The following is a 23918-nucleotide window of genomic DNA, read 5'->3' on the forward strand; positions in this document are numbered from 1 at the left end:
TCTGCACAGCAAAAGAAACAATTAACAAAATGAAAGGACAACCTATGAAATGGGAGAAAATATTTGCAAACCATATACCTGATAAGGGGTAATATTCAAGTTATATAAAAGAATCATACAACTCAAAAACAAAAACAAAAACAAATCTGATTTAAAAAATGGACAGAGGAACTGAAAAGACATATTTCCAAAAAAGGCATACATGGCCAACAGGTACATGAAAAGATGCTCAACATCACTAATCATCAGGGAAATGCAAACCAAAACCACAGTGAGACATCACCTCATGCCTGTTAGAATGGCTGTCATCAAAAAGGCAAGAGATAAGAAATATTGGTGAGGATGTGGAGAGAAGAGAACCCTTGTGCACTGTTGGTGAGAATGTAAGTTGGTACAGACACTATGGAAAACAGTATGGAGTTTCCTCAAAATATTAAAAATAGAACTATCATATGATCCAGCAATCCCACTTCTGGGTATATATCTAAAGGAAATGAATACAGGATATCAAAAAGATATCTGCATTCTCATGTTCACTGCAGCATTATTCACAATAGCCAAGATATGGAAACAACTTAAGTGTCCATTGACAGAGGAATGGATAAGAAATATATATATATACACACAAATGGAATATTATTTGGCCATGAGAAAGAAGAAAATCCTGTCATTTGTGACAACGTGGATGGACCTTGAGGGTATTATGCTAAGTGAGATAAGTCAGATAAGAAAGACAAATACTGTATGATATCATTTATATGTGGAATCTAAAAAAACTGAACTCGTAGAAACAGAGTAGAATGGTGGTTTACCAGCAGCCTGGGGGAGGAATTGGGGAGATGTTCGAAGGGTACAAACTTGAAGTTAGAAGATGAATGAGTTCTGGAAATCTAATGCACAGCATTGTGATTACATTTAACAATATCATATTATATAATTGAAAGTTGCTAAGAGACTACTAATCTGAAATGTTCTCACCATAAAAAAGAAATGATAACTATGTGACATGATGGAGGCGTTAGCGAATGCTACAGCGGCAATATGCAATATATAAGTGTACCACATGGATGTGTACACCTTACACTTACGCAGATTTGTGTGTCAATTGTAGCCCAATAACAAAAAAAGACCTATAAGTTGAAAGATTGACCCCATAATAGACAGAAAATGAGAAGGGAACTTCGGGTTAGAACCACAGAAGGCGGCAGAGATGGTGTCTATGTTTTCAGTGATTCTGTTCTTTGTGTGCTGAGCAGAAAATTTTTAGTTTTATATAAATGCCAGAATTCCAGGCTAAAACTTAAAATAATTTACAAGCTGAATGTGGCTTATTTCTAACAGGTCTAATTTCTCACAGCAGCTTTAAATAAGTTAGTCTGTGAATTAAAAAGTCTTACTTGGAAAATAATTATGAAACCTAATAAATTTGACTTTAAATTGGCCCGGTAGAAAAAATAATGGTCACTGTTTCAGAGCCCTACTCTTCTATTACCCTCATAGGGTTTCAACCAATACAGGGTCTCAGTGTTCTTCAGAGAAGCACTGGGGAGCTTTAATTTTTTTTCAGGGGGTGAGTGTCATGCAGAGGGCAGGAGGCAGGGGAGAAGGTGAAGTGGAGGGAAAAGTGAGATGGAAACTATTATTAAAAGACTAAAAGCAGCCAATTCCAGGAAACATTTTTATATTTTTATCCCTCCAACAAAGGCAAGCATTTCAATTTTATTTTTACCTTTTAATCACTTGTCTTCTACCTCCAATTGGCTTAAAGAAGGAGATGAAAGAACGTTTATCCCTCGTGGCCATGAACTAAAGGGCTCACTCGAACTTCTCCAGGCCTTTGCAGTTTCACCCAACACTGACTATCCCTGCCTGGGCTTTATTAAAATCCAAGAAAAACACAGGAAAGATGGGTGTGGAAGGTGTGAATTACAGCGAGAGTTAGAGAGAGCTCTCAGATCCCAAAATTCTTGATGCGATGTTAAATGTTAACATTGTAACAATATTTTTCATTCCGTCTATCTCCCTCCCCTCTCCAACACTGCCTCGTAAATTCCCTGGGTATTTGAGCCTGGGGAATAGAGGCAGGGATTATGTTTATAGCTACACCCTGCACCAATGAATACATCTAATAAACATTCTTATAACCGGTTTATTTCAACTTCAGGGTATAGTTTTCCCTACAGTTAAAGAAACTGACCCATCTCTAATGGCCAATTAATCTCAAAATGAGGGTAAGAAAATTAGGGGGACAGAGTGAGCTGGAGGTCCTCCTGGAGAAGAAAACCACGCATTCAAGGCAGGGGTCAAAAATTCAGATACTTTCAAGGGTCCAAGGGGTAATAGGAATATATGAATCTACTGCAGTAAAATGGTTGGGAAATGAGGTGCTGGCCAACTGGAGAAAGCACAGCCAATTCACATGTTTAAAAAAACATCCCTCTGGCTGAACTGAGCTGCTACATTCATTCCACCACGACACCCATTTGGGATCCCTCTTTTAAAGAAGTCCTATATAAAAGGGATTAAAAGGATAGGGTTTATTTGGCTAGGGTGAAGAACCCTGAGTTTTACTTACGCCTTTTTGCTTTTCCTAAATAGATTTTCAAAATAAGTAAAGCCTGGGGAATGGCCAGCTCAGGGAACAGACAGGAGTAATTAGCTTATTTGAAGCTTCCGAGAGTTCTCCCAGCCCAAACTCTCTTCCTCACTGGTGTGCCACAGCACCTAACACCGCGCTGGTCACATGGCTAGGCTCCGTGCAGGGGTGTTGAGGGATGGGGAGAGCAGGGGAGATAGTCGGTTTCTCACAGTAGCTTCAAGAGCACACATGTGAGTTTGGCAGATATTTAGCTGTAACGCAGCAGACAGCCTACAGCAAGGTCATGAAGAAAGTGAAAAGGCATCAGGTTTTTGCGGAGCAAATGCATTTCAAAAGAAAATAGTACAACCAGAGGCACTCACAGCTAGAATATACAACTAGATACTGGGGGCCTTTGGGGGGAGAAGAAAAACAAAAAGATCGGCAACAGTTGCTAGCTCAGGAGCCAATCTTTTTTTTAAAAAAAAAAAGAAAAGAAAATCTCCGGCTAGCCAGGGGCACCAATAGCATTAGAGTACAGGAGGTATGAGGACTGGGGAATGGAGGAGAGCCACGTGACTGGTGGTGAAGAATGAGCGACGCATCAAATAACTAATGTCATTGCACATCTGTTCAATGTCACGTGCTGTGCTTGGTGCTGGGGATACAAAGATAAAGAAGCTATGGAGCCACTGAGTAGGTAAGACAGACTTTGAGCTAACTACAATAATTCATCAACTCTGTTACTCAGGTGTTCTCCTATTTAAACATCTTTGAAATTGATGGCATCTCATGATTTTCTTGGCAGTAGTTTTTTTCCCTTCTGTAGTGTGTATGTTCAAGAGAAGAAATATAATAAACAGCTTGTGACATACTACTATTGAGTGGGAAGAACAATAGTTAAAATGTATCGTGTAGATAATAGTGAACTATTGAAAGTTTTTAATCAAGGGGATAATGTGAGTTTGCTGTCCTGTTCTTCCCTTCCTCTTGCTTGCTCTCTCTTCTCTTTGTCGATAAATGTTGGTGGAGCACATTCTGTAGGCCAAGCTCTCTGTTAGATCCTGGGAATTCAATGGTGAAAAAGCGAGACATAACCATTAATCAACTGGATCTAATTGACATTTATAAAATACTTCATCCAACAGCAGCAGAATACACGTTCTTCTCCAGCTGCCATGGAACATTTGCCAAGATAGACCACATTCTACATCATAAAACATACCTCACCAAATTTAAAAGAATAAATATCGCACAAAGTATGCCCTCAGACCACAATGAAATTAAACTAGAAATTAATAACAGAAAGATAGCTGGAAATCCCAAAATATTTGAAGACCAAATAACAAGCTTCTAATTAACAATGTGTTAATGTCTCAAGATGAAATTAAACAACTCTCTCAAGAAAATGATGTCTCAAGAGAAATTAAAAAGTATTTGAACTAAATGAAAATGAAAATTCAACCTATCAAAATTTGTGGGATGCAGTGCAAGCAATGCTTAGAAAAAAAGAGATGCAGGTTCTGGCCTCAGGGAACTCATAAGCTGGCTGAGGAGATTGATCAAAGACCTAGGAAACAGAAAAATTTTAAAAAGGAATAAAAAATTGTGATTAGAACTGTGTTAACGGATACAGGCTATGTGACTAGTTTTTGTTAAGCTGGTCAGAGAAGGTGGTATTTAAGTTGAAATCCAGTTGTTGGCAGGAGGGGAAAGTTTTCCAGGCTAGGAGAATAGCATGTGCGAGGCAGAAAACTGCTCAGCATGTTTGTGGACATGAAAGAAGGTCCACGTGGTAGAAATCTAGAAAAGTGAAGACAGACATGAGATGATTTGGAAGGGTAGACAGGAGTTAGATCGTGTAGGGCCTTGGAGATCTTGGGAAGTGTCAAGAGAAGCCCTAAGGGGTTTTTAACAGGAAGATATCCAGTTTATGTGATCCAGACAAAGCTCCTGGGCAAGCGGAAGAGACATTTGGGTCCTGGTTCAGGCATGACCAGAAACTACAGCAGGGACAGGCACCTCAGTCCCCAAACCAGGCTGCCTGTGGAGTGTCTGAAGAATATAATTTCTGACATAATTTGTGTTCTCAAGTGGGTTTGGCTGCACTTTGAACATCAGGCTTTGGGTGTGAATATAGCTTGTTAATTCTTAAACTCAATCCAGAAGCCTGGCAAGACTGTGTCTGCAATTACACAGCCATGACACACTGGTACAGGGACACTGGCCCATTGAACTTTCTTATTTAGAACTCATAATAGGTTTGGGCGGGAGCAGAATTTGGTGTCACACTCTGCTCCAAGCTCAGCCTGACTGAACTCAACATCCCTTCTGAATCTCCCCTTCAACTGCTAGAGCTGCTCAAGATAGAGAAGGAGAAGGAGGTGGTTGCTCACCTCCTCGAGCAAAGGGAGCCAGCCCAGACGTGTTTATTTTAGTAACTCCAGCCATGGCCCTATTTCTTCAGGAGGAAAGAGACTTACCATAGCAACACTGACTGCTGCTGAGCTGGATTTTGGATTCCAGGGTGGGAGAACGCTTCCGTGGGTTCCCAAAGAGCTGGCTACCAAGGAAGAAGTTTCTCAGAATCTACCAAACAGGTCTGTTGACCTACTGTTGGAGCACATGATGAGAAACTAACTTGGACAGGATACCAGAGCCACAGGAAGTCTCCACATGGCAATGCTCCAGGTCGGAGGCAAAACAAATCCAAGACAGCCAATAAGAGAAGTGCCAAGGACTTGTGGGAAATCCAAGACAGCCAATAGGAGAAGTGCCAAAGAACTGTGAGAAAGATGGACATTTCATTGTAGATCACACTCAAAGAGAACCCTATATGATTGAATTATATTCATAATGTTTTATATCTTTACTTGGATGCTGGGTCAAAGATGTGTCATACCTCTCTCAAATATTTTACAGTATTTTTTTTTAAGTGGGAATGCACTTCTGGAAATGATAAAGCTTAGTCATGCTTGGGTTAGGGGGTGATCTTAGGAAATCAGAGAGGGATAAAACTGCGGAATTACCTTGGCTTCTCAGAGGGCTAGACTCGGTTGGAACCTATAGCCCCTCTTGCTGTCAGAGAGATAAAGCAAGGACATTTGAGCTGAGAGTTGGATAAACAGTTAAGAGAAGTAGGGGCTAGGGAGAATTCAGGCAGCTAGAATGACATGTAGTGAGGTCGTGGAGCTGGAAGAAGCATGGTGCAATAGGAAAATTAAAAGGCTAGTAGGACTGGAGTACAGACGGGAGGGCGAGAAGTGAGACCCTTGAAGTACAGGTGGAAGATGGGGGAGCAGATCACATGGGCTCTTGTCTAGCAGAGGAGAGAAAGAAACAGGAAGGCACTAGCAACTCACGTGGCAGCTCTGTCCTGCTTTCCTTCTATTGTGAGCTACCTCCTAATGAGGGGAGGGGGTTAGTGAGAGGAGAAGAGCCCTGAGAATAGGCTAGACGTTGCTGGAGATTAAGGTTGGAAGGCAGGCCCGTATTTGTAGCCTCATCTGGTACAGGCAAGGTTCATCTGAGGCTTACTGGACTCAGAGGATGCTGGGTCTGGGCCAGATGTCCTGGGTGGGATGGAGGCAGTGCAAGGAGTCTTTTTAAGGGGAATGTCTCTAAGAAGGCAGTGGGGTGGAATGAGAAATTCACCTAGTACCTACAACTCACCTGCCTGGCCTGGTATTGCTTTGTGTATGGGAGTTCCTGTCCAGGGCATGATGCTTCAGAATAGAGACTTGGGTCCCATCCTCTTGCAGTTAGAAAGGTGGGGGCATTTCTCTATGAATATGCAGCTTTACTGAGGGAAGAAAGTGCAAGAAAACTAATTGAAGCATTAATTTGTATATTTTTCTCCCTACGTTGTTTACTCCCCTATCTCAAACAGGTAACTGAGCTTTTATGTTCCTTGTTTTGGACTATTTGTGTATCCTACAACAGAAGTTGCTCAAAAGCAACATCTCCGGACTATGATAAAAGCTAAATCTTTTGGTGACTCAGAGGGGCAGAGGCGAGGGAAAGTAGCAAGAGGAGTTTTTAATTCCCAAACTAGGCCAAGGTGAAGGCGCGTGCATTCCAAAGATAGATAGAACTGTGTACCACTAGCTACCAGGTAACAGAGGCCCTGGGGAGGCCTCAAGATCTCAAAGAGATGGGGCACATGCTATATCTAGGAAGGATGGGCCCTAGGCCCAAAGCTATCTGTGTCCCAGCAAGGCCTGGAGGCAGTGGAGCCCCTGGAGCCCCTGGACCTGAAGCCTGGGGAGGGAGGATCTCCATGGTAACCAGTGGGAACCCAAGACAGGGGTGCTTAAGACCCCGAGATATTTTGGCAGTGCTTATGGCCCTGGGGCCACAGGTGAGCCCTGGGGTGAGGTTGGAATGAAGCCAATAATAATTGAGACTGGATATCCCAGTAGCCTGGCAGGGCGGGAGCTTAGAACAGAATTTTTTAATTAAAAAAAAGGGAAATGTCATATTGTTTTGCACACTTGACTGAGTGACTAAGATTCTTGTCCATTTTAGGAAGACAACTTTGTCTACAGTGTAGAATTCTTTGTAAGGAGGAAAGTATAGAAATGGGGAGAATTTGGAGGTTATTGTAGTATCTAGCAAGAAATAGTGCAGGCCTAGATTGGGGTGATGGGAGTGGACATAGTGAGAAGTGGTGTTGAAATTTTTTGGTACCCGTCATGGATAGACTCCTCAGGTAGCCTTCCTGATCCATGCCTCCTGGTGTCCATGCCCTTGTGTGATCCCCTACCCTTGAGTGTGGGCAGGACCTGCCACTTGCTTCTAACTACTAGAGGATGGCAGAGGTGATGGGATGTGTATGACTACATGATTGTGTTACATAAGATTGTAATGCTCACCTTGATTGAGTCTCTCCCTCCCTTGCTGGCTTTGAGGAAGCAGGCAGCCATGTTGGGGGACCCCATATGGTAAAGAATCGCAAGCAGCCTCCAGGATATGAAGGCAGTCTTCAGTGGACACCAGCAAGAAACTGATGTGCTCAGTCCTACAAACACACAGAACTGAATCTGACCAACAACCTGAGTGAGCTTGGAAGTGGATCCTTCCCCAGTCAAGCCTTAGATGAGACCACAGCCCTGGAGGACACCTTCACTGCGGCCTTGTGAGCCCCTAGGAGGACCCAAGTAAGCTGCACCTGGACTCAAAACTCACAGAAACTGAGACAATAAATGTGTCTTGTTTCAAGCTGCTAATTTGTTGCAATTTGTTACATAACAGAAAACTAGTGCAGTGTCCTTAGAACACCTCTCTCTTCCCATCCACAGGCAAATCTGAAGGTCCACATAGGAAATCATTGCCTTCTAGTCACACTTCCTCAACTTGTTCGTCTGGCTGAATTTAGTTGTAGCCTCTCCGCCTAAGACCCAATTTTTAAATCTGTTTGATCCTATTTGGAATGATACCTTCTCTGGAATGTGTGTAGGTTTCTGGGCCCACCTTTTCCCTGGACAATGTTTTTGATTCTGCTCCACACCCTCCTCCCTCCTCCTCTCTCCCCACCCCCTTCCCCGCCCCTCCCCGGCCCTGGTCCTGCACCTCATCAAAGTAGTTGCTCTGTCTTAATCCCTTGCCAAAGTTTGGCTTCCTGGTTTAGATTTCTGGGCCCCATGCTTGCCTAGGATGGTGGTTTAGACAGATGACAGAATGGAAAACAAATTTAAGAAAGGGAAGAGTTTAGAAGTTAAAATACTAGTTAAGAGGATATTATAATAGCAGAGATGAGATGATTGAAGCCTGATTGGTGATCACAGGAGTGGAGAGGAAGGGAAAGAGTCAAGACACCCTTTGGAAGTAATATTGACAGGACCTGGTAAGGTTAAATGTTAAAGGCATGAAGGGTCCTAGAAGACAATGACGTGTTAATGGCACCTTGCTGGGGTGACTAGGAGGAAGGCAAGATCAAAACCATACTTGGAATAGTCTACCCTTCACTGATTCCTTTTTTTTTTTTTTTTTGAGGAAGATTAGCCCTGAGCTAACATCTGCTGCCAATCCTCTTCTTTTTGCTGAATAAGACTGGCCCTGAGCTAACATAGGGATATGGCCATCCTTCCCCTGCTTTATATGTGGGACGCCTACCACAGCATGGCTTGCCAAGCAGTTCCATGTCTGCACCCGGGATCTGAACCGGCAAACCCCCGGCCACCGAAGCAGAATGTGTGCACTTAACCATTGCGCCACCAGGCTGGCCCCTTCACTGATCCCTTTTAAACTAAGGTAGCACACAAGTAAACCTACACCAGGAGAGATTTGAAAAGTAAGGGAACCTAATCTCCAGAATTCATCCTGGTTCCACCACTAACCTGGCTCTGTCACTTCCCAGCCATATACCCCACAAGTTACTTATCTTACAGATCCTTGGTTTTCTCAACAGAAATTTTTATGGCACATACCCTATAGTGCTATTGTGAGAATTAAATGATGCACTTCATATAAAGTGCTTGGCAAGGTGCTTGGTGCACAGGAAATGTCCAAAATATACCGTTTCTTAGTGAGATGTGCTTCCTCTGGTCCACTCATGCATTTACCAGTCTCAGATTCCCGACCGCTTTGAGATCTCCTTTTTTGACTATATATCTTATCTCCTAGTTTTCACTGGCTCCTAGGTTAGGCTTGTTTTACTTGCTTTTACTTTGGCACTTGTCTAGTTTAGGACATGACCGCCAGTAACTGGTCATAGATAAGGAATCCCTCTGCCCTTTGCCCTTTTCTTCACCTCGTGCTTCTCCTGGGTCCATGGGACTGAATGCCCAGGCTTGCCTCTCTCCTAGGTCTGCCAACAGGGAAGGAATCAAAAAGGGGAGACAGAGGAAATTATGCATTTGTGATGAATGAGGGCAGTTTCTTCATGAGTCTGTTGACTCGATGCTTGGCAATGTGCTTATGTCACAAAGTTAAATCTTCATCCCACTCCAAAGTGCCCCCATGCATCTTGCAATCTAAATCCACAATTGATTTCCCAATCATCATCAATATTATTATTGTTTTTTATTCATTTTTTAATTTAATTTAATTTTTTTTTAAGATTGGCACCTGAGCTAACAACTTTTGCCAATCTTTTTTTTTTTTCCTGCTTTCTCCCCCCAAATCCCCCCAGTACATAGTTGTATATTTTAGTTGTGGGTCCCTCTAGTTGTGGCATGTGGGACGCCGCGTCAACATGGTCTGACAAGCAGTGCCATGTCCTTACCCAGGATCTGAACCAACAAAACCCTGGGCCGCCGAAGCGCAGCATGCAAACTTAACCACTCAGCCATGGGGCTGGTGGTTTTTATTTTTTGCAGGTAAAGATTCACCCTGAGCCAACATCTGTTGCCAATCTTCCTCTTTTTTTTCCCTCCCCAAAGCCCCAGTGCATGGTTGTATATCCAAGTTGTAAATTCTTCTAGCTCTTCTGTGTGAGCTGCCACCACAGCATGGCAATTGACAGACAGGTGGTGCACTTCCGTGACCAGGAACTGAACCTGGGCTGCCAAAGCAGTGAGAGTGCTGAACTTTAAGCACTAGACCCTCAGGACTGGCTCCCAATTATTATGTCTTTGTACATAAAAACAACCAAAATTACTTGAGGCCTCCTCATAGTTGTTTTACTTCTTTTTTATTTGCTCACCCCTAACACAGTTTAACATTTGTGGTGGACACTGTGATTGGCTTACTCAGTCCATCTTCCAACCTCCTTTTGGAATTCCTCACTCCACTGCAGAGTCTGGAAAACAAATACTCCATTTCCCAGACTCCCTGGTTCCTGGGTTCTGGATGTGCAGTAGGCTCTGCCAAACAGAAGCACTGGAGGGAAGCTTGAATCTGGAACTGAGTTAAGTGGGGAGAGAGGCAGGGCTTGAGATACTCATTTTGCTGGGACAGATTGTAGCATCTGTCTGGTTCTGGAGCCAACAGCTGTGCTAGCAGCTGCCCAATTTAGCAGATGGCTTCTGGGTAGTGGCAAGAGAAGCAGCTTCATTGGTGGCCAAGTTCTACCTCGTGGCTTTGGGATTTGTTCCTGGAAGCTCCCTCTAGTGCATGTTCTTTAAGCCACGGTTATGTAAGTCAGGCAATAGCCTGCAATAAATCCTTTTCTGATTAAATGGCTTGAGTGGATTCTGTTCTCTATAACTGAGCCATGACTGATACAACATAGACATTAGTTTTTAAATGTCACTGGCGTTTTCAGTTGTTTTATTTTTTTTTCTGTCTTTGTAATTACATGGACACAAAACAAGAAGTGAGGCTACCATTGTATGTTGCTTTCAGTGAACAGGTGAATTAGGAGGTGATCACAGTCCCTAACTGATACGTGGTTAGTTAGATTCATGGAGAACACTCGCTATTATTCAATATTCCTGTGCTGGAGATTTTCCGATTGCCCCTCCAGATCCACTCTTCACCCTCATGGGTCCCACTCCACGCCCTTGGACTGACCAGCAGCAAAGGACTTCCTTGCCCTGCCTCTAGTTTTGCTAATGTGGAGACCCAGTTTATGCTGGTTGTCTGTCCCTCTGTACCCCCATTAGATTAACATTCACTTTCTCTTTCAAAAGTGTCCTAGTTGATACAGTCCCCTTGATATAGTCCTCTTGTCTGCGGGCCATCTTTCTCCTTTGAGTCTGTCCTCTCTACACCATTAACCTTCATTAATTCCTCACTGTGCAGTGTCTCTCTTTTTCAAACTGAGGATTCCAAGATCAAAAATCACAAACAGAATGGCCTCTTGGCACTAAAAAAATGCACTTATACTTTGATCTCCAAGCTTGCAATTGTCCACTTCTTAATTGGTTAAGAAGAGTGTGAGAGAATGATCCAGACAGGTGTCACAACCATAGCTGACTCCAGACTCTGTCTATCTCTCCTCTGTCTGCATTGTCCTCAGTAGTTCCTTCTAGGTTCCAGAACTCCAACAGCTGATGTTGCCCACTTTTGAAGGCTGGCCCTTAGGAGTTCACTAATCCTCCCACTTTTCCTGGCTAAAGCATGGAGAATCCCCTTTGCCCTCACTGCAGCAGTGACACAGCAATTTTATTTTCCCAAAAAACCCTTACACTTGCCCTTGAATTCCATGGCATATATCACTCAAGGTCTACGGTATCAGAATTTCTCAGGGTAGGGATTAGGAATATATATATTTTAACAAGTTCCCTAAGTTATTCTGGTGCATTTCTTTGCTTCTATTTACTCCTTCTATCTATTAATAAGTAACTGATGAGAGAAAGAAAGGAAGGAAGGAAGGAAGGAAGGAAGAAAGAAGGAAAGAAAACTTCAGCAGTTTGAGTATTTTATTTACTTTGCAATGCACTATGGAGATTAAATGAGTAATATAAAATTTTACTTTATTATGAGTTTACTATTTTCATCCTTTGGGATGAGAATTGTCAGACTGCTAAGCTCACACAAATTCTACAAAAATCTAGCAATTCTAGCAAAAATTTACCAGGACTGGAAAGCCAAAGAAAAAAAGAAATCTAACACAATTCTACAGAAATAGAAGAGCCCAGAATTCTCACTAATTTAACTGGAGTTTTGTTTTAACATCCTTGGCTGATCCAACCACTCAGTCCTGGACTCTTTCCCTCCTCATAGTCCTGTTGGACTGAGAGTTGGGAAACAGACATGAGCAAGATTCTCAAACTTCTGCCCTGAGGTAGATTTGGGTTAGCCCTGCTGGAGCTGGTTAGTACTTTGGGTCTTTCTAGAATCTTTGCTGTTAGGCCCAGATAACTCAATTAGATCTGCAGGACTTCTCTGCAGCTGCCCTGGCCTTCTCAGGTTTCGCCCTGACCCCTGCCCGAAGGACCTCTCTTCCTTTGCCTCTCTCTCAAAAGTCTCTCTGACTTTGGGCTTCTATTGGGCCTATAAGATACTCCCTCACCTGTAAAAGCTCTTTCTACCCTTAATCATCTTCTTCACCAAGTGTTCAAATCCATTTATTGGGCCCTGATCTCTTTATGCGTCATAATCTCAGATGCCATCTTTCTCCTGAGTTTGGAATCAGTTCTTCCGGTGGTCAGAAGCTGAAGTGAAAACTTTCAACCAGCTATTAATTTATCATTTTTTATTTGGGAGATATTCACATTTTCAGCTCAATGAAAAATCAAATCTTCGCAGTTTCTAGAGTTGAGTTCCTTCCCTAGTTTCTTCCCAATTATTCACCCATTGATTAATTTCCTGATCTATATCTCCTTCTCTGCCTCAAGGACACAGACTGTCTACATCCTATGATTGTAATAAGAGAAATATCTTCAACGTACAGTAACATTAATGAGGCAGATTCTTCTGTCCCTCCTCAGTATGTGAGAGGCATGAAAACTGCTTGGTAGCATGAAGCTATGGTTCTTTAGAAAAAACAGTAAACCTACCTACTTACATCCCAATATTTTGATCACTCCTTTTGAGCTATGCAAAGAACATGCTCACCTGGCTGGTTAACTCATTCTTCATACAGTTGCTTTGTCAGAGGGAGCCATAAACAAGAGAAAGCCTGGACACTGGGCTTCCTGAACCAAGCTTTGCTTTAATGTTCAGACTGACAATATCCGGGAAACTCCAACATCTCAACCAGCTTGACACAGCAGGCATAGGTCTGGACTTTTAAGAAACTGACATGATTCATCAGGCCATATCTGTGGGATTGCTTTAAAACAATTGAGCCTCACTAATTGTGATATTTTACATTTTTAATAGCATTCCTGGATTTCTCGTGCATCATAGCTTATTTTTGTGTAACCAAGTAATGATTTCCCAGTATATAAGTCGGCAACGATCATAAACACAAAATTCTCAAAAGAGGAAATAAAAAATAAAAACATCTAATCAACCTATGTTCAGTGTATGTGTCCATTTCATTAGTAGTGAAAGAAATGCAAATTTTAAAAACATGTATTATGGTGATTTACCTCCTTATTGAAGTGAGCAAAGGGAAGAGAACAGGAATCTAGAATGCTGGCTAGAGAGCAGTGAGATGGGCACTGTCACATGCTCAGGAAGGACAGGAGAGGGGTGGGTTCTCTGGGGTCTGTCAGGCTGAAAGAACTGCAGACGTGCCCAAGTGGTTACCTTAGGGGGCAGGAGTTCATTGAATAGATGATTAAGGAAGGAGGCAAAGGGGAAACATAATCAGTCCTCAAGTCACCCAGAACGTTCTTCAGAACCCGAAGTCCTAGTTGTCTGACAGCACTTTTGGTCACCCGGTAAGAACTCTAGGTCCTCCTCAGAAGCTGGCATCCATTGCTCCTTCCTCGAATGCTCTGCCAAAATGGTGACTCAGGACTCTTTCCGAAGCTTGACTCAAACTGGCTGAATCAAGAAAGGAATTCATGGTTCCCTTGACTGAAAAGTCCAAGGGTAGGGCTTGCCTACAACAGCTGCATCTGAAGGCCTCAATGGCTTATTCTCTCTGTCTCTGTCTCTCTCTGTCAGCTCTGCTTTCCACTAGAACTAGAAGTGAAGTGGCTTCACTTTAGAACAGGTTCTCTCTATGTGGTGGCCCCTGGTAGGTCACTTGGAATCTCAGATCCCTAGTTTGGGGGCCAGCCTGGTGACACAGTGATTAAGTTTGCGAGCTCAGTTTTGGTGGCTGAGGCTTTGCTGGTTCGGATTCTGGGTGTGGACCTACACACCACTTGTCAAGCCGTGCTGGGGTGGCATCCCACATAGAAGATCTAGAAGGACCTATAACTGGGATATACAACTATGTACTGGAGCTTTGGGGAGGAAAAAAAAAGAGGAAGATTGGCAACAGATGTTAGCTCAAGGTCAATCTTCCTTACCCCTCCCCCCCCATAAAAGCATATCTTAAAAAAAGAGAGAGAATTTCAGGCAGTGGGTTCAGAAAAAAAAAATCCGTAATTTCTTTATTCTAGAAAAATGGATCTGCAAGCCACCTACATAAGTACACTGTGAGGGTCCGATAAGATAGAGTATATATATATATATATACGTGCCTTCAAACTACATTTCAGAGCAATTTACTGGTTGTTATGAGTTCAGTGGCCTACTTTGGAACAGTCCTTCTTTTATTTATTTTTTTTAAGGGATGCTTTTTGGTGAGGAAGATTGGCCCTGAGCCAATGTCTGTTGCCAATCTTCCTCTTTGTTTTTTCTCCCCAAAGCCCCAGTACATAGTTGTATATCCTAGTTGTAGGTCATTCTAGTTCTTCTATGTGGGACACCACCACAGTATGGCTTGATGGGTGGTGTGTAGGACTGTGCCCAGGATCCAAACCAGCGAACCCTGGGCCGCCAAAGTGGAGTGCAGGAACTTAACCCCTCAGGCATGGGGCGGGCCCAGGAACAGTTCTTCTTTTAACTTGGCATCTGTACCTTCTTCCCTGTTTCTGATTATTAGTAAAATGGTATAGATTTTGGTGAGCAGGGCTGTCCAGCAATTTGGCACATAGGAAAAAAAAAGTGTCATCCTATTTATCAAGACTATCAAGAACGAGGATCATTGCTATTCCTTCTTAAGTTGGCATTTGAAAAATTGAGTTCTGGGCCCTAGAAGCCTGTGTAGGCGTCTTGGGGACCACAGTGTGTGTGGGGAGACTAAAGGGATGGAGTTGGGGGCAGCCGGCAAGGACTGAATGGGTGGGGCTGTCCCACTTAATCAGAGCAGCCCTGCTTTTGTCTGTTTTCTACATCATGATTCTGGGTAAGATTTGATATCGAAAAGGAGAGTAGTAATATGATCAAAATGGCAGCAACTTTGGCAGCAAAGGAGGAGAAATGAGCCAAATGTTCACATTAATTGGCTAAAGGCTAATGAACACAAAACTGATTCAATCAATCAGAGCAAAATTGAATAGCACTTGATCAAAATCTGGAATCCAATATAAGAAAAAATTGCTCAATAATAGCCCAGTGTTGAAATGGCTTAGACCCGAGGTGGACTCCCTCCCTCTCCTAGCTCACATCTGGAACTAAGGACACTGAGAAGCCTTTGAAGCGGATGGGCTCAACTGACCCTCTGACACCGTGTGGTAGACAATATTGTTAGTGTTTACCAACCTCTCCTTGCTTTCACAGAAGACTGTGTGGCTAGTTCTGCCCAGTGACAAGTGAGTGGAAGTGATGTGTGTTATTTAGCGCTGAGGTGGGGAAACGTTGACACTTAACTCTCTGGACTTTCTCTTTCCTGTCATGCTGATCCAGAAGGCCAAAAAGGTCAGACTGATACACATACAAGATGACTAGCCTCTGTCACTCAGTGCTGAGTGGCCATGCAGGGCAGAACACCCTGCCTGTCTACACTGGCTGTGCGCCCTGAGTGAGGAGCAAAGTTTTGTGTTCTTAAACTACTCATGTCTCAGGGTTACTTGCTTACAGTGGTGTAACCTAATATCCCCTGGGAGGAAATCTGTAGGCTCCCGGAAGGTTGTTTCGGACAGGAAATTCGTAGAGGCTGGCTGGAAAAGAGCAAAGCTAGCTGTACGTGCGAAATGAGGGTGAGGTGAAGGAGGGATGGGCGGTACAATAACAGCCAGCTGAGAAAGCTGTGATTTCGGGGGGAAACATGCACTTTGGAGTCAACAGACCTACCTAGGGTTCAAATTTAGGTTTCACTTTTTATTTTCTCTTTGACTTGGAGCAGGTTGCCAACCTCTCCCACTTTTTTCCTCTATAAAGTATAACACCTACATTGCAGGGTTGCAGAAAAGATTAAATTATACACACACGTGCATATGACCAGCATTTAGCACAGTATCTAACAGCTGGTAAGTGACCTATAAACCTAGGTGCCTTTCTTTCTGTCGGCTTCCCTCTGATACTATTTCTAAGCTTGGTAGTTGCTAAGTTTTGATCGCCCAGACTCTAGAACCAGGACTCCTTCAAGTTGAAAGTCCTCTCTCCAAGCGCTGCATCCCTCGTGTCCCTGCTAGAGCTTTGAAACTAGAAGGGAATGCTGCCAAACCCTCCGTCTTCCTGCTTTATTTGCAGTGCACTTGGACTCTGAAGAAGGAAACATGGCCAGTAACTGAGTCTAAAGTCCGAGCGAGGGAGAGCTTGTAAGAGAACAGTCTAGAGGTGGGAGCGCTGTCAGCTTTCTCCCTACTGCCATCTCCGGTGCCTGGGCCAGGCCCAGGTTCATGTTGCAACCCTCCTGTTCCCGCCTTCTCAGTAGAGCAGCCTCTAGTCTCCTCGGTGCATTCAGCTCCTTCCATCCTGGCCTTCAAGAAATATTTTTTAAAAAATTGTATTAGAAATTAAAACAAAACGATCACATTCAAAAATATAAATATAGAAGTAAAGAAACCATGGGTTTACTGGACAAGAAGCTCTCATCTGAGCAAACTGGGATCACTCACTGACTAGCCCTGGAGACTACTGTTGTCCACTGACAGCCCTACCACAGCTGCTAACGTGCACAAATTACCTGATCGCAAAGCCTTTGTTTCTGGTTGAATTTTAGCGAAAAAACTTCCTTTGATCACACCCTGGTTGGGCCTGGGGGCAGGCTGCTGATTTTATATCACAAAATGTCCTTGACTGGAGAGAATATGCAGAATAAAATTTATATTTTTCAAAAGGAGGCATAAGATTGAGGAAAAAAAGTTGAGAAATACTGTTTCAGTGACTTGGAACCCCAAGTTCTCAAAGGGAAAGAGGCTATGAAGGAAGAGGGAGGGGCGGCCCCTGGCCACGTGGGGGTTCACCAGCGCTATTCTGGGCGCACACCTGGCAGGGCTTCTGCTCATCAAGCCATGCTGGGGGCATCCCACATAGAAGAACTAGAATGACCTACAACTAGGATATACAACTATGTTCTGGGGCTTTGGGGAGGAAAAAGAAATAAAGGAAGTGGGAGGAGAAAGGCTGAGGGTAGTAAGAAAAAGGTCCCAGAGAGCCCGCGGTCCCCTCACCACCCAGCAGCCTCTGGTGAAGTAGAACGTTTGTGTTTTCTTGGCTTGTCACCTCCTTTACCCTCAACTGTTTAAAGACGGGCATTTTTGGATATTTCATCCAGTGTTAATGTTCCAAGGGGAGTGCAGAAATGGTCACTTGATTTGAAAAAGCAGGAGGAACGCGTTCATGTGGGGAACGGCAAATCCTTGGGGTCCCTTAGAAGCGGTGGGAAGTGCCAGACCCATCTATATCTCTTTCCTCCTCCGCTGCGTCTCCTAGCGGGACCCCTCCACACTAAAAGCCCAGAGTGGTCAGCATTTTGCAGCGACAAAACTGTTGGGGATTCCTGTTTCTTTCTGAGGCGGGCCAAGGGCTCTCAGCCCATTTGCAGAAGCGAGATGATGGACACCCTTGGGTCCAACAGGCGTCGAGCCCGTCCAGGTTGGGGGAGAAGCGAGCTCCTGTGCAGCCGGCGGGCTCTCCTCCAGGAGCGGCGGCCCCTTCCTTACGCTCCAGACCCCGGCTGCGCCAAAGGCCAACCATTAAAAAAAATACCTCCCAAGACACGCGCAGAGAAAATGATCGTTTTCAGGAAGGGGTGCTCCTCCCCGCCTGATGCCCGCCGTATTGCCACCCCGCTGCCTCCCTGGCCTGCAGCCCTCATTTGTGAATTCCCGTATTGGGAACGGCGGTGGCCCTCGCTCGGCCCCGGTCCCGGGTTTCCTTCCCCAGCTCCCGCCTCAGCCTGGGGCTCCCCTGCGCCTGCCGCGAGGGCTCGGGCCCAGCGCCCCTCGCACCCGCCTGCCGCTCCCCGGGCTCCACTTTCACTTTCGGTCCCGGGGCTGGCGAGGCAGGCGGCGGCGGCGGCGCGAGGGTGAGCCGGCTGGGTCCCAGACCCCCAGGTACAGCGCGCTCATCCCCAGCGCGCCCATCTGCAGAGCCAGCGCGCGGAGGGGGCTGCGCGGCTGGAGAAGGGCGCGGACCCGGCCTCCTCCCGGTTCCCGCCGGGCAGGCCCGAGGGCCAGGGCGCAGGGAGGAGGATGGCCAAGAGGGCTGCGACGTGGGGCGCGGGAGTCGTGGGGCCTGGGCCGGAATCGGCCGGGAGGGCAGCGGGGTCGGCGGCCGCCCAGCCCCGCTCGGGTCTTTCTCCACGGGGAGCAGCCTGGGGGCGCGGGCCAGCGTGCCTGCTCCGCGCTTTGCCGCCGCGTCCTGCCGGCAGGCGGGAGCCTCCCTCTGCGCTCCGCCTCGCGGCTGGGTTCCTGCCAGACGCCCGGTCCCCCCACACTCCGCAGCAGGGCCAAGTAGAGGGGCGGGGGACGGCCAAGTCGGGCACCTTGCAGACAGTTGCCAGAAAAATGAACGTGGCTTTGGTTTACTGCTGGGGTGGGGGTGTTGTGGGATCGGCGTCCTAAGTGTCCTCAAGATCAATTCTCTATTTCTCCTGTTCTTGCCATCATCGGTCTTCATTTCACTCTGGCTCTAGCTGGGTTTTATTCAGATAAAGCTCTCGTGTTTGAGCAAATTAAAATTTACTATCTGGGTATCTTACTCTCCAGGTGGGCCTGCAAGTTAATTTCATGAGGAAAGAGAAGAGCAGACACTTCCTTTCCGTTTTCGTGGAGGTTTTTTGTGTAGGCAGGTTTAGGAAGAAACGCTCTCTTTTCTACCAAATGCCCAGAGTATTCGCTCTCAACTCAGGATGTGGTCAACAATTTAAAAAATACTTAACAAAATTGCCCAGAATTGTCTCTTTTCCCAAAGGATTGGAATTGTACTGATATGTAGCACATTTTCAGGTGGACTTAAATATCAAGATACTAGTATGTTAAAAAAATCGAATTAATTCCACATTTTTATTGTTTACCAGCAGTGACAAGCTATTATCAGTGCTTGTTAATTTCATTGTTCAGAACATTTTGGAAGAAAGTTTATTACCTCTTTATGATAGATTTCACATTTCCTAGTTTCCCAATGAAGGGGAGGGTGAAATAGCCGGGGACTGGTTAGCTCTGACTTCCTGTGTGGGTGGGACAAGTCAGAATCACTAAAGGAGTCTAGCTAAGGTTCCTCAAGTATCTTGAACTCCTCCTGGCTGTGAAGTTAAAGTTAGGTACTTACTCTGTTCCTCTTACACTTTCACCGACAACATTGTGAAAGATGCTTTAGAAAGATTAGATGCCAAAGGAAGATACTTTTTAAAACTTTAAAGGAATACAGTCAGGTACCACAGAATCCTTTAAAGCCTTGTCTCTGTGCTCTAAACCTGTGTATTCAACTGCCTGCTTGCTATTTGCCCTTGGAGATCTACCACAGACATCACAAATTAGACACATTAAAAAATGACCCCTTGATTTCCTCTCCACCCTTCTACATCTGTTCCACCTCTGGTCTTCTCCATCTCAATAAATGGCACCTATGACTACTCACATGTTGGTTCTAGAAACCTGGCAGCCATCCCCACATGTCCGCTCCCTCCCCCTCTCCCCCAGTTCTCCTTTATCCTAAAGATACTTGTTGAATCCATCTTCTGTCTCCTCCTCTCCCCCTCCCTCACTCTCTGTTGATACCACCCAGTACAAGTCTCTAGCTTACTTTGTCTCGACTACTTTCTAACTGGTCTCTTGGCCTTCACTCTTGCTCCTTTCTTGCTCCACACTATACAACAACTGGGGTGATTTTCTTCTTCTTTTTTTTCTTCCTTTGTTTTGAGGAAGATTAGCCCTGAGCTAATCGCTGCCAATCCTCTTTTTGCTGAGGAAGACTGGCCCTGAGCTAACATCCATGCTCATCTTCCTCTACTTTATATGTGGGACGCCTACCACAGCATGGCTTGCCATGCGGTGCCATGTCCGCACCCAGAATTGGAACCGGCGAACCCCAGGCCGCCTGAAGCAGAATGTGTGCACCCAATTGCCACGGCACCAGGCGGGCCCCCTGGGGTGATTTTCTTAAAGTGAGAACTGGTTCTTGAGACCTCCTAGCTCAAAACCCAGTGGCTTCTCATTGTGCTTAGGATAGGGTCCAAAATCCTTAACGTGCCTACAAGGCTGTTTGGGAGTCTGGCCCCTCTCCACCTCTCCAGGCACATCTTGCCTGCTGCGCCCTGTGCTTCAGGTTCACTGGGCTTCATAGCCAGCACTCACCACTGCCTTTGAGCCTACAAATATGCTTGCTGTTCCCTCTGTCTGGACAACTCTCCCTCTCCCTCTTTTCTTAGCTAACTTGAATTTGTTCTTTAAATCTCAGGTAAAATATCCTCAGAGAGCCCCCAGTGTACATCAACGTGCCCTGTTATTCTCTTCCAGTATGTGTATGTTTTTTCCTTAAGAGCCCTAATCACAGTTGGTAACTATACATATATATGTATATATATATATTTGTGTAAATGTGTTGAAAATCCCCTCCCCCGCCCCCACTAGAAGCTCTTTGAGGTCAGGGACCTGTGCTGTCTTGCATTGCTAGTGTCCAGCAAACCCCCTGGCACATAATAGGCCCTCAATAAGTATTTGTTGAATGACTGAAAATATTTTAACCCATTTAATCTTCACAACAATCCTATGAGAGAGGTATTACTATTATTATCTCATTTTACACGTGAAGACAATGAAACTGGGATTAAATAACCTGCCCAAGGTCACACAGTAGGTGGCGAAGCAAGAACTCAAAGCCATGTTTTCTTTTCTGACTGTAAGCCTAATATGTATTTATTATTAATATAGCTATAGTTATATTTGTGCATGTATTCTTACATTTAGGCTGTCTACATTACCTGTTCCATTTTGGTTTCCTGGGACTGCCTCCTCCTTTGAGACACAGCCATGTTCTTTTTGGCCCCTCCCCTCATGAACTCAACCCTGTAAAGCCTTTGATGTGAGGTCCCACTGCCAACCCCTTCAGCAGCCCGTGGGCTTTACTGTCAGCTCAGAACCAGTTGGAATTTTCAGGTCTCCTCTTGGGCTGTTGGAGAATACTCAGGGGCTTCCAGAGTCCCCGCAAATCTGACCCTGCCACCTTCACTGCACTCTCTACCATCTTGGGGCACAGGCTGCACCTGCTAAGATACTGCCATCACAAATTCCAAGTGGAAGTATCACACAACTTCCCTTTACATCTGGTCTCCCAACTTCCAGAGAAATCCATCAATCCTCCCCAGCCCCGGGATTCTGCCTGAGGAGATGGGGGCAGGAACTCTTTACCATTTTGGTGTTTACACTTTATTCTTCTCCTCAAAATTGCTCCAATCCTCCGTGGCTGGAAGCACCCTTTAGTTTCCTAGACAAAAAACCAAGAAACTGAAAAACCAAAGAAACCTGTTCTTCCTGTTCACATCTCTTTTCTGTCTCATCTGGGTGGTGCCTTTTGAACCGGGATTATGGTGTCTGTGTGGTTGACTGTCTCAACTGTTTTGGTATCCTTTCTCTTTAGCCTGCAGATTGCCCTGTGGAGAAAGGAGAAGTAGGTAGCTTTAACTGTGTGTTTGGGAAGGGAGCAGGATGGAGAGTGACGGGTAGGGGAGAACATATCAGTATTACCTTGAATTAGTGTGCTTCCACACAGGGTTCAAGGGATAAGACCAGAGTTTGGCAAGGATTACCTAGGAGGTTCTCAGCCTGGCTCTTCAATAGAGTTTCTGAGAAGTGTTTAAAAAAATTCTGATGCCCTGATCTCATCACCATAGATTCCAGTTTAATTGTTCTAATTAGGGACTCAGGCATCAGTCATTTAAAAAGCTTCCTGGTTACATTAATATGCAGACGGAGATGAGAACCAGCGACACAGAGGGGGAATCCCATGTACCACCACCATTTGAGGGGTCCTCATTGTAACATTACTACTTTTCTCATCTGATCCAAATGTCCAGGAGCCAGAGGAGTTTGAGGGAATTAGGGTCAATTCCTTGATCTCCCCTGAGAGGGGCCCCTCCTGGCAAGCACCCATTAGAGAAGCATCTTTGTGTAAGAGAGAGAAAGAAGTATGCTTGGTTCTTGGGGCGTGGGTTGCCAAATCCCTTAAAATTCACATTCCTTTTTTGTCCCATGGCCTTTAAAATAAAGTGCAAAATATGGTCTGCAGCATGTCTCCCAGAATGCTTTGAGCGTAATCTTGGAGTCACTGCTTTCCTTGCCTGTGAATAATCACTCTCCATCACGTTCTTCTGGGGTTCCCTTCCCATCCCTTCCCATGCCCTAGCAGCCCTGTACGTTCTCCCTTTGTGCTTTAGCTCTGGAAATGCTGGCTCCTGGCTTGCTCCACCTGCAATGCTTTTCATGCCCTCCCTTCATTTCCAAATCCAACCTATCCTTCCAGACCACACTCAAATGCTGGTCTTGCATGAAGGCCTCGCAGAGTCACTCTGCAGCCAGTCACTCCCTCCCAGTGGAAATAACATTCCCTTCTCTCCCAGCCCTCTCTGTTGTTATTATTCTTAAAACATTCCACGCTTTCTGTGTTGTATTTTATTACCTGTGTATGAATGTTTTCTCCCTTCCAGAGTTTGAGGTCCTTGAGGGTGCGATTTGTGTCTTGCGTGTTATTGTATCCCACACAGTACTCAGCACACAGCCTTGTATGCAGCAGGTGTTCGACACATACTTGTTGGATGATTGTAAGACACATCTAGGTGATGGATGTGTTGGTCACAAAATGTATTGAAGGTCACCATAAACTTTTTAAGTCATTCCTGGCTAAATAAATATTAAATTAGCTTCTGGCATGACAATTTGACAAGGACACCACTGTTATTAAAGGTTACTGTTATGGATACTGGCCTTTCTCTCCATTGCTACTCAGCATCTAAGGCTCCTTCCTACACTTGCTATGATTTAGGAATTCTCTACTTTGTAAGCCTGATGGGGAGCAAGGCCTGTCTCCCACTGTAGAAACTGCAAAGTCCAGATTTTGCTTTCTCCACCTCCCTACCTGGTAGTGTGGACATCCACCTTGGCTCAGACCAACGGAGTTGAAAGGTGGGACTTTGAAGCTGAAACAAGTAAAGCAAAGTTGCAGGGCAGTGGAGATCTCACTCTCGTGGGGGCTATAGTGGTGTCAACATCTGATCTCCAGGCAGGAGGGTGGCTTCCTCCAAGGTCCAGTGTGGGGAATGGTCACCTGATGAGATGTTTCTCTGATGTCCATCTTTGCCTGCTTCATAGCCTGGTTTCCTCAATGTCCTGGCAATCCTCTGACCCATTTTAGTGAGCTACTCAGTATCCTCAGCCAGAGCTTGTTCATTGCTTTCAACCAAGACCCCTGACTGATGGAGTTAATTTAAACTCTGAAGGCCAATGATGCTTTTTAGTAGGTGTTAATGATTGTTGATAACCATAAACTTCTTTCTTCTATGAATCAATAACATAAGGAAGGTAATTTTACTTTCAGGAAAAGACCTAGTAGTTTTGAAAGTTTGTATCTATGACTGCTAATTCTGAGTGGGTACATTCTGAAATTATGCTGTCTTGATAATATTTTAATG

At 44.8% G+C, this 23918-nt stretch overlaps 1 protein-coding gene across 9 annotated transcripts in view; it reads left to right on the forward strand.

Moving 5' to 3' along the window:
• The window catches only part of ERAP1 (endoplasmic reticulum aminopeptidase 1), a 144131-nt gene that overhangs the window by 90836 nt on the left and 29377 nt on the right, over positions 1-23918 (forward strand). For 3 of the 9 annotated variants that reach the window (XR_011525259.1, XR_011525260.1, XM_008534156.2), the window contains exon 1: positions 18212-18320. The exons of 1 other annotated variant lie outside the window; for it this stretch is intronic. Coding sequence is in view for 1 of the 8 variants with exons in the window: in XM_070569617.1 (XP_070425718.1) it covers positions 18062-18320 (259 nt within the window). In the remaining 7 variants the exon portion in view is untranslated. Of the gene's footprint in view, positions 1-17921; positions 18349-23918 lie in introns of those variants that run through there. 5 more of the 9 variants (XR_547140.2, XR_011525261.1, XM_070569617.1 and 2 more) reach the window with 4 other exon arrangements.

This window comes from Equus przewalskii, chromosome 13 (genome assembly GCF_037783145.1).
Source record: "Equus przewalskii isolate Varuska chromosome 13, EquPr2, whole genome shotgun sequence".
In the NCBI taxonomy this organism is placed as follows: Eukaryota; Metazoa; Chordata; class Mammalia; order Perissodactyla; family Equidae; genus Equus; species Equus przewalskii.